General features: G+C 36.8%; 4 protein-coding genes across 4 annotated transcripts; 2 read left to right on the forward strand and 2 right to left on the reverse strand.

Moving 5' to 3' along the window:
* Positions 1–983: 983 nt before the first annotated feature.
* Positions 984–2,212, forward strand: GCK72_015145 (uncharacterized protein; the record flags this gene model as incomplete). Its single annotated transcript, XM_003094556.2, has 4 exons — positions 984–1,158; positions 1,311–1,513; positions 1,559–1,614; positions 1,681–2,212. 4 exons carry the CDS (start codon positions 984–986, stop codon positions 2,210–2,212), a joined length of 966 nt encoding a protein of 321 aa, XP_003094604.2.
* A 60-nt stretch (positions 2,213–2,272) lies between these two features.
* Positions 2,273–2,727, reverse strand: GCK72_015146 (uncharacterized protein; the record flags this gene model as incomplete). The annotated part of the gene is made up of 2 exons (XM_053730660.1): positions 2,273–2,453; positions 2,507–2,727. The coding sequence occupies 2 exons, from the start codon at positions 2,725–2,727 to the stop codon at positions 2,273–2,275; spliced, it is 402 nt and encodes a 133-aa protein (XP_053585432.1).
* A 1,215-nt stretch (positions 2,728–3,942) lies between these two features.
* Positions 3,943–6,971, reverse strand: GCK72_015147 (uncharacterized protein; the record flags this gene model as incomplete). The annotated part of the gene is made up of 9 exons (XM_053730661.1): positions 3,943–4,029; positions 4,080–4,349; positions 4,450–4,609; positions 4,672–4,771; positions 4,823–5,112; positions 5,334–5,666; positions 6,016–6,115; positions 6,167–6,737; positions 6,888–6,971. 9 exons carry the CDS (start codon positions 6,969–6,971, stop codon positions 3,943–3,945), a joined length of 1,995 nt encoding a protein of 664 aa, XP_053585433.1.
* Positions 6,972–8,775: 1,804 nt separating this feature from the next.
* GCK72_015148 (uncharacterized protein) lies at positions 8,776–9,966 on the forward strand (the record flags this gene model as incomplete). The annotated part of the gene is made up of 6 exons (XM_053730662.1): positions 8,776–8,802; positions 8,848–8,958; positions 9,009–9,087; positions 9,371–9,423; positions 9,468–9,682; positions 9,735–9,966. 6 exons carry the CDS (start codon positions 8,776–8,778, stop codon positions 9,964–9,966), a joined length of 717 nt encoding a protein of 238 aa, XP_053585434.1.
* Between the last annotated feature and the right edge of the window lie 227 nt (positions 9,967–10,193).

Genomic DNA, 10,193 nt, shown 5'->3' on the forward strand with positions numbered 1-10,193 from the left:
TTGAAAATTTTACTTCCGCACAGTTCTGATATTGATGTCTTAGGAGTCAAATCAAATTCCTTCGATGGACACGTGCCCTTTTTATCATAACATTTAGCTTTCTTGGAATTAACTGCTGAAGAAAGAAGAGGAAAGCTATTTCCGAATGTGAGAACAACAGGAAAATCAATTGGAATACATATAAGTTCTCAACAACTCCTACCAACTATGAATATTTCCTGTTTAAAAAGAAAAGTCCTAATTTTCAGTATCCGAGGAAGTTTCGGATAATCCAATATTCAGCCTACACTGACAAGGGAACCTCAAGGGATCGCAAGTTTGGAATCGCTTCAAATTGTTACAAATTATTAAGGACAGCTTGATTAGCCATATCCCAAATTTTTGATTTGTGCTCGTCACTTGTCTCTGAGAAAAATCGTCTTCACCTCTTGTTTTGCAAGCCATTTTCGAGTTTTTACAGGGCTTAACTACAGAGGTGGAACTTTGAGACGGTATTTCTCAGCGGCAATTGACGAGCACAAAACAAAAATTTGGGAAATGTCTATTCAAGTTGTCCTTAATACCTGGTAGCAATTTGGACGATTCCAAACTTGCGACCCCTTGAGGTTCCCTTGTGAAATGAAAACGGCAGTCAATCAATCACAGAATCGGTTTGACTGTAGGATTACGGTAGTCTGAAGAAGCTATACTTGTACAGCCAGTACTGCTGGGTTTTCAGACTATCATTTACTTGGGTTTCTATGTTTCGATTAGACAGTTCTCCATTTAAATTTCGTATTTCTTCTCATTGGAAAAATGTTCTTAAAATAAATTACTTTTTCACGTGAACTTTCACAAGTGTTCGCCTTTGAGCCGCACATCTTGCCACACGTTCCACGTCACTCGCTGTCTTTTCGTCGACGAAACAGATTACAACAAGCAGTTTGAGGGTTCAAAACCTTTTCAATTCCGATTAACTCTCCATCTGTTTAACTCTACGCGAAATGAAATGTGCTTCAACTGAAATGGCTCATCTTCTTCTAACTCTTCTCATAATCATTCCCTTCTACGTCGTTGCTGTCTCTGAAAAGCGATGCATTGGAACCGAGACTAAACAATTGGATGAGGGATGCACTATAATCGAATCGAAACCTTTGATTTTCAAAGATGTAATAGACGGTAAGTTTGTGGCGGTTACAGCTTTTCGTTCCAAACTTGATGGGACGACCTTTTTTTGGTGTCTTCTTTTATCTGATGTTTTAAGAAGATGAAGAATGACCAAAACAGAAGTTCTCCCCCAGTTTACCCGTCTGGAATGTTTGAATTTTCAGAATCCCTGACAAGGAAGAAAGTAAAATCGATCACTCATCTGAAAGCTGGTCTTGAGATACTTGGAACCAACATCGAAAACTTCAACTATTTGAGTCACGTTAAAGAGATTTCCAATCCGAATGGTCCGGCAATCACCTTCAGAAACAATAAGGTCTTAAAAAGGGTCAACTTTACTGGTTTGACCACCCTAACCGGGAAAAAAGTAAGATGTCCACGACAAGATATTATTTTTAAACAATTTTTCCAGGAGTTGTTGCTTGACCACGATAATTTATCAAAGGAAGCAAGTGGAAATTCAGCATCGTAAGTTACAGTTGTCAGTGTTAGCTGACCCGAAATGAACAAAAACAATTATCGTTCAATTTTCAGATTCAAAGATTTAATGCAGCTGGAGCACATCTCGAGAGTTTCAAATCGGCGAAGCGAGAAGTGTTCGAAGAACTTTTGGGAAATCAAGGATTTCGATAAGTCTTCAGAGGGTGGCCGTGGAAACGGTTGGGTGATCAGTTTGTCCATTCTGCTCGTGGTTCTCGCTGTTATTTTGGCGACTCTTCTTACACGCCCTTGTCACTTAGTGAGACGCATCCTCAAGAAAAAAAAGTCGAAAGAAGTTGATGAGAAGGACAGAAGCGAAGTAGAGGATGACAAGGAAAAAACACCGAAAAATAGCGCAAATAAGAAAAAGAAGCCTAAAAAAAGCACGGAAACGAATTCCAAGACTAGTTCGACTACAGTTTCGACCCCGAATCCGAAGCCAACTACTTCCAAGCAGAGTTCGAAAACGTCCTCGGTATCGAATTTGAAGTCAATTTCTAAGGAAAACTCGAAGAATGAAGTCTCAAAGGTCACAAAATTAGAAAAAAAAGGAAAACAACGGAAGGGTAAAAAGACTGGAAACTAAAAAATAAAGAAGCGACTTCTACTCCAGAACTTCCTAAATGATTTATTTGTTTTTTTTGTTCTAATTACTTGTGAATAAATAGTCAATAATATAGAATACAGCAAAGTATTGCATCCAGAACCATTTCATGAGCTCCCAGAAACCAGTTCGTGTCGTGAATTCCATTTCAGAAATTGACAAAAAGATGGAGAGAGATAGTGTGGGTGGTGGAGAGGGGGCAGACAGTAGAATACTTGATTTTCTGAAAAAAAACTATTGAATACAGAAGTCGTGCTCTTTTGATTATATACGCACCTTTCCATTTTCCACGAAATCGGTGACTCAGAGATTCTTCTCAATACAGAATGAATCTGATAGTGCTCCACATCGTGACGTCTTCTATCAATTATTCTGAATTTCTCTCTTGATTGAAACGGAACCGATTGATCTACAGTAAGACGGGCGGTTGTTTGAATGTGAGATGTTGGAAATGAAGGAAGTTGGATAGTGTCCGTGAGGAATAGTCGCACCCACATTAGAAAATCTGTATCTCTCGCCCGTTTTTGCTCTGCTCAAATCCTAGAATCCTTGAAGTCCAATAATCCTGCTTTTTACTCATTCCTATTCAAAACTTATGTTCTCCCTATTTTTGAATATGCATCTGTTATGTCTTGCCCCTTTCTCACCTCTCTAGAATACTTGAATCTACTCTAACTAGGGAAGGATCCCGAGTCAAGATGGAGTTACAGGTTGAGATAGATATCACTAGAACCGAAATTTTGCGCTGATTTCAAATCTGTATTCCAATTTTGCTAAACGATCTCGTGAAAAAAGCTATTTGTGTTTTTGTGGCTTCTCAGTGCAAAAATGAGCATTTTCAAGACTCTCAAAATTAACATTTTTCTCATTTTTTTCAATCTTTTTTTGTGTTGTACGTGCAGTTCCAATCATGTAAATTGTATTGTTTGTGCTGGAACTTCAGAAAATTTTCAGACAAATGTTTTGTAGATGCGTCATTTTTGAAAATTTAAGAAACGTCACAAAAATTTTTCTGAAAATAAATTCTGAAATCAAACTATTCCAAAACCATCTTTACATCCGTAGTCATACGTACAAAACAAAAAAAATTGAAAAAAATGAGAGAAACGTTAATTTTGGGAGTCTTGAAAATGCTCATTTTTGCACTGAGAAGCCACAAAAACACAAATAGCTTTTTTCACGAGATCGTTTAGCAAAATTGGAATACAGATTTGAAATCAGCGCAAAATTTCGATTCAAGTGATATATATCTTGACATGTAACTCCATCTTGACTCGGGATCCTTCCCTAGTAAGCATTTACTCTATGAAAGCTCTCCAACAATGCAAAAAACTCGCCTGGAGTTGGCGAGTTTTTAATTGATATGTGGAACTGTGTGGATGATCTGATAAAACGTTTTACATATAAAGAAGTTTCACATTAAGAAATCCCCGATAGAAGAAACCGGAGGTCTAGGTAAAACACCAAAAAAACATGAAATTGTTCAAAAACTGGAAGGAGAAACTATCACATGAGAGTAGAGCACAATTGTGTTTTGTCGTTGAGATCACCGATATTCAGACAGGAAAATTAGAAAAACGGGTAGACATGCTGATAATAAAGAGAAACCAGAAAGCAATGAAAGGCACCGAGGATGTTAGAATGAAGAATTGAAGACACTAGCGAAGAAATTAAACCCAGAAAATAAAATTAACAAAGGAGAATTGAAATAATTATGCACGAGATGATGAAGATGCTCCGACTGGTTCGAGTCCGAGCTGTTCCAGCTCGAAATCAAGATCCATTGAGCTACGATCCATCTGAAATTTCGTTTTATGAATCCATTAAATTTTGTCTTTTCTGTATAAACCTCATCCTCATCAATCAGATCATCATCATCAAGAACATCTTGAGCTGTTAAGGAAATGTATTCTCCACCTGCAGAATTACTGATTCCCGTTGTCAATGGACCACTAGAATTATCCAAAATCTCTTTCAGCCGTTTTGATTTTTGAAGCATTCGTATCGCATAGAATAATAGAATTCCAATTGACACAGTTAGAATGAACGTGAAAATATGATCAAGTCCATTGAAAACTGGTTCAAGAGCAAAGAGACATGCAAATGCACGACCAACGATCTAAGCTATCAGGAAATAGGCCAGTTGAACAGTCGAACGAACTGACAGGAAAATCTGGAAATCGGAGATATAAATATGTTTTGAATACTGATACTCTCACCTCAACCACTAAGAATAATGAAATCCAAAGAGAATACAATCCACAAATCGATAGAATCATTCCAAACTGCGAAGTCGATGCGAAAAGGAGGATTAGTTCTCCGATTGCAGTGAACAGAAATGAGATAATAACAGCTTCAATACTTCCGATTCGGCGACCACTGGAAATTATTTCATTTAAAGGGATATAGACAAAACGCTTCTGTCTGGAAACCAAACTTACGCAAAAACAATGATCAACGATGTCACCATAACAAATACACAGACAAGGATGTGTTCGGAAAAAGCAGTCGGTTGATTAGATGAGTGGAAGTGTTTCAATTCTGAAAAGTGATGTAAATTGCGTTCCAGATTACATCAATAATTATACTCACGTTGCACGAATCCAATGATAGTCTGTGTGGCAGCAATTAAAACTCTCAATCTCATTCCTAATCCAACCACTGAATCAGTTTCCAACTTTTTGACTTTTACATCTGGTTTTAATCCACATGGAAGACAACACAATATATACGAAACAATGTAAATTATAACGCCAAAAGATGCAAATGTTTTCACAAATGAAGACGTTGTTTCCTCTGCCGATGCAACATTTTCAGTCAGGAAGAGACTATCGGATGGACAGTTGGCTGGATATGGTGGGGATTCGATGGCAAGGCTGGATCTGAAAATATGCATTTAGATTTTTTGTTTCTCTTGGTATCTATTTTTCTCGAAATCTGTCTTTTACTTCAATTATTTATTTTCCTACTCCACGATGCAAACCGACAGATTTCAGCAGCTATACAAACAGAAAACTTGAAACGAACTGTGCCTATGACTAATCAATCATTACAGAACTACAGATAATCAGAGTTTCTTAATCAAAAATCAAAAAAAACTCACGGCGGTTCTCTCCTTCTCGCATCCTCTTTACTATCCCTTGTCTTCACATCAACAGTTATCGTTGCAGTCGTTGTGGGGGGTTCTGTAGTCGTCGTCACGGCTTCTGTGGTAGTTGTAGCTTCTGTAGTTGTAGTTGAAGGTGTCGTCGTTGTGGTGGTAGTTGATGTCGTCGTTGAACTTGAAGACGTTGTGGACGTTTCCATGGAATCCGTCGAATTTCCAGTGGATCCATCAACTACGTCCTTCTGTTTCAACTCAACTTCCTTCTCCTTTTCAGCATTCATTTCAGTTTTTGTCTTCAACTTTTGGATGGTTCCAGTGGCTACTTCCGGTCTGAAACCAATGATTATACGAAGTACTCTTTTTGAAAACGTTACTTTTTTATAGCAGAGTCATCGGTAAAATGAGGAAAATGATCAGGAATATACCCAAAGAGAACAAACTTTTTGCTAAACCCTTGATACTTTCAACTGCATCTTTTCTACATTCCGCTTCTTTTTTCGCATCGAGAGCACAAAAATCCCCAACTTGCTTTGCGATTTCGTCTGAATGTTACAGATTGCAGCGCGTACAGATTTCAATCGTCAAAAAACAAACCGTAAGCAACATTCAATGGAGATTTCTCACCACCAGTTTTCAAATTTCTACTAAGTTGGTTGCAAACTCCAATGATGATGGAAACCTTTCTCCCTTTTTTTGTGCATTATCAATGCATATTTCTATATCTTTTTTTGATTGCTGCGATGTTTGGCAGTTCTTGTAACTTTTGAGAAGATTGGTAACTGAAAAAATAATATTTGTATAATCATCAATCTGAATTTAATCAATTTCACAGGTTTGATCTACAAGTGTGCGCTCGTCGTCATCAGTCAGAGCAGGTCCGGAAGATAACTTTCTCATCAGTTTTCTTTTCGGTTTGACTTTGTGTTTCGTTGAATAAGCATTTAATTTCATAGAAGTTCTCCCAGAGTTTCGTTCTTTAAAACTACGATTGTTTTTTGTTGAACGAAGAATTGCATTCACTTTCTCAGTCACTCTTCCCATTTGTTCTGGAATCATCGTTTTACCCAATTTCTTCTCATGTTGTCCAGTTAGTTTTCGGGATGAAACAGTGTGAAGATTATTAGTAATTGTTCTGTTGGAGTGGCTTCTTCCCTTCGTCTTTTCAGAATCGAGATTTCCAATAAGATGGATTTTGGGTGTAGTGTGATGGACCTTTGTCTTCTCCTTTCTTGGTGTGTGCTTCTTCAGATTTCCTTTGACTTCACTTGTTTTATTAATTGGGAAATTAGTAACGCTGTGCTTGGTTGTTGAATTCTTCCCCATCATCGTCAGATTCAACATTCGATACTTCAGGGCCTCCAGAAGATTCTGTTGAGTTTCGAAGCTCTCGAGCATATCTCCCTGAATCAGCATGAACAGCACTGTATACACTGACCAAGAACAGTAAGAGTATTAGTGTTTGGTTTTTTTTTACAGTGAAAATGACGAGAATTCTGTATGACTCGGAAAATTTATAGAGATTTTTACTCAAAACTCAAAAGAAAAACTTACTTCGAAAGTACTCGTAGCTTGTGCAGCTTGTACTGACGAGAATACATCATCACGACATTGAGAATTCGGAAGGCATAGTGACATGCGAGTTCAGTTCGAAAAGTTCGAGAAAGTTCACGGTCAACTTCTTTTTAAAGCTGGCGAGTTTATAATTGATGTATGGAACTGTGTGGATAATCCGATAAAACGATTTACATATAAAGAAGTTTCACATTAAGAAATCCCCGATAGAAAAAAACCGGAGGTCTAGGTAAAACACCAAAAAACATGAAATTGTTCAAAAACTGGAAGGAGAAACTATCACATGAGTGTAGAGCACAATTGTGTTTTGTCGTTGAGATCACCGATATTTGGACAAGAAAATTATAACCGGAGCCAACCCCGCAGTTCTGATACAAATTCAGGCTGTTATATTTTCCTGCACTCCTCTTCTTCCGAATTTTCCACACATTATTCAGCAACTCTGGCGGAAACCATTTCTGAAATGATAGGAAGTTATGAGAATGTCTGAAAATACAAAAAAAAACATTTTTTGTTCTGAAGAATCATTTCTTGATGAAATCACCAAGTTTCACTTGTTTTAGAATCTACATTAATCTGATTATTCGGTCCAATCGGGTAACCCCATCGTCTATTTCACAGAATCTTAAAATGCGTTCAGGTGGTTCCATATTTGATTTGAACTATAGTGGAAAATGACTGTTCTTCAAGATTGGTTTTTTTTTCAGTTTATCGTTTCAGTTGGCGAATTGGTCAGGTACGGAAAATAGCAGACTTGCAAGAGGGGCGGCCCGGTTGGCAAGGAAGTTAAGTAGTGGAAAAATTCAGAGTTTTTTTTCGACAAGTTTCCTATTTTAGGAAAAAATTCTTAAGAACGATTTGCTGTAGCTTTCAAATGTTTTTGAAGAATATATTTGATCAATCAAATTTGAGAAAAAGTATGGAAAAGTTTTCAGAAAATATAATTTTGCCAAGAAAAAGTTGTAGTGAACAGGCTCAGAAATTCAAATCCGAGCCGTAACTTTTCTGGCCCGGCGGACCGAGCCGGATTTTTGCAAACCTGAAAAATACTAATCTTGACAATTAAACTGTAATGAAGAACCCGAAACAAAACTCTGGGAGCAGTAATATAATTGAAGCCAACCGAAACTTAGGAATTTGTTAGTTTTTTTGCAGTAGCGATCTAATTGAAGAAAACAAATAAATCGTTGAGTAAATTAAACTAACATTTCTATGGAGAGTTATATTTGAAGTTAAGGTTCTCTTCTCTTTATTTCCTTCTAGTCCTCGTTTTTTTATGGTTTCCATTTCCAGGAAAAACATTTCCTTTTGAACACCCTCGAATTATTTTATAATGAGTCAAAGAGACATTCTTCATCCCATCTCACTCCTCCGTTTTCTTCCTCGTATTTCTGATTCCCTTCTTATTTTCGTTTTTGTCGTATTTTCGTGAACCAAAAAGACATTCATCATTTCATCTCATTCCTTTCTTATTTTCTCCTCTCCCTCCTCTTTATACAACCATCTGCTTCTCTCCTTTCTCTCTTTTTCTCTCTTCCAAATCACCATGGAAACTGAATATTTCATCCGTTCCATACCTTCCCTTTCCCCTTTTCTTGATGCCTTCTTCGCCAGCAATTGCTCAACGAAACGTCGTTCACTATTTCTCACTTTTACTCGTTATTATCACTTGGATCTGTGTTTTTCAGGTAATTTAAATGTATATGATATACGTCTAACCGGTAATGTAAATATATTTTATAAAGCCTAGCCATAGAAATGTCAGTGATTCGAGTGGAGAAGAAAGTAATCTTGCCATAAAATCTACTTTTCTAGGCCGTAATCCACACAGCTCCTCAATTTCTGAAACTGGAAAAATAGCTGAGAAATGCCACATATCGAGATTTTCAGAGAGGTTTGTTGTTTATCATTTATCCTAGCAACAATCCAGTTATTCCAGCCAGTCTACCGTACCTACCGGTCTTCTGAATGCAGTTGGGCTGCATTTTATATCAAATTGATCAATATATTCCGATACTTTCTTCCAATTCTCATAATCTTTCTGACGGATGTAAGTTTTAAATTTTGGTTTTTTTCTGTTTCAATAATGAATTTTGACAGGGTCTCTGGAAAAAGACGAATACATTTCGAGAAGTTCCTGATGTATCTGTCACTGGAGACTTCATAGTTTATGCTTTCGGTAGGTCAAATCTCGTTGTTCCCTGCTCAGAAATTGATACTCTTCAGGTCATGACAGATCGATAATCTCTTCTTCGTACTCTGTATTGAATTCAGCTGCTTCTCCCGATCAGTTATCCACTTCTCAGATTTTGCATCATTTCTCAGATTCAAATTCAGAAAATGTAAGATTCGGAGTGAAAACTGTAGAAAGTCATTGTTTCAGACTGCTCTCTACCAGAAACCGAATCGAAATCTGAATATTCAATTCCAAATGAGCACTCAAAATCTATCAATTAATACAGTAATCTATGCATTCTCTCTGAAAATGAAACTGGATTATCATTCGATTATTGATGTGAGTTACCTTATCAGAAAACTATCAAAAATATTAATTTTCAGTCAGAACTATTACTCACGGACACCATTCAACTTCCTTCATTTCCAACATCTCAAATTCTAACAACCGCCCGTCTTACTGTAGATCAATCGGTTCCTTTTCAATCAAGAGAGAAATTCAGAGTAATTGATAGAAGACGTCAAGATGTGGAGCACTATCAGATTCATTCTGTATTGAGAAGAATCTCTGAGTCACCGATTTCGTGGAAAATGGAACGGTGGGTATATTATTAAAAGAGCACGACTTCTGTATTCAATATTCATTTTCAGAAAATCAAGTATTCTACTGTCTGCCCCCTCTCCACCACCCACACTATCTCTCTCTATCTTTTTGTCAATTTCTGAAATGGAATTCTCGTATCGAACTGGTTTCTGGGAACTCATGAAATGGTTCTGGATTCAATACTTTGCTGTATTCTATATTATTGATTACTTATTCACATCAATCACATCGTATTTATTCAGAAATCATGTATTTTATGTCAATGATGTTGTTCGATAAACTCATTACATTTTATCGAGTTGTTTTACAGAAAAAGATAGGATCAGTTCTGGAGAAATCCGTAGAGGGAAAAAGTTAAAAGGTTACGGATATACAATAGAGATTTAAAAAAAAAAACTAACTTTAAAACGATTGTTAAATCATGCAAGGCATCTGGCATTATACAAGAGATTTGGTATTAAACAAGAGGTATTCTACAAGAAAAATCAAATAGGAAAACAAATAAA

Source organism: Caenorhabditis remanei, chromosome IV (genome assembly GCF_010183535.1).
Source record: "Caenorhabditis remanei strain PX506 chromosome IV, whole genome shotgun sequence".
NCBI lineage: Eukaryota > Metazoa > Nematoda > Chromadorea > Rhabditida > Rhabditidae > Caenorhabditis > Caenorhabditis remanei.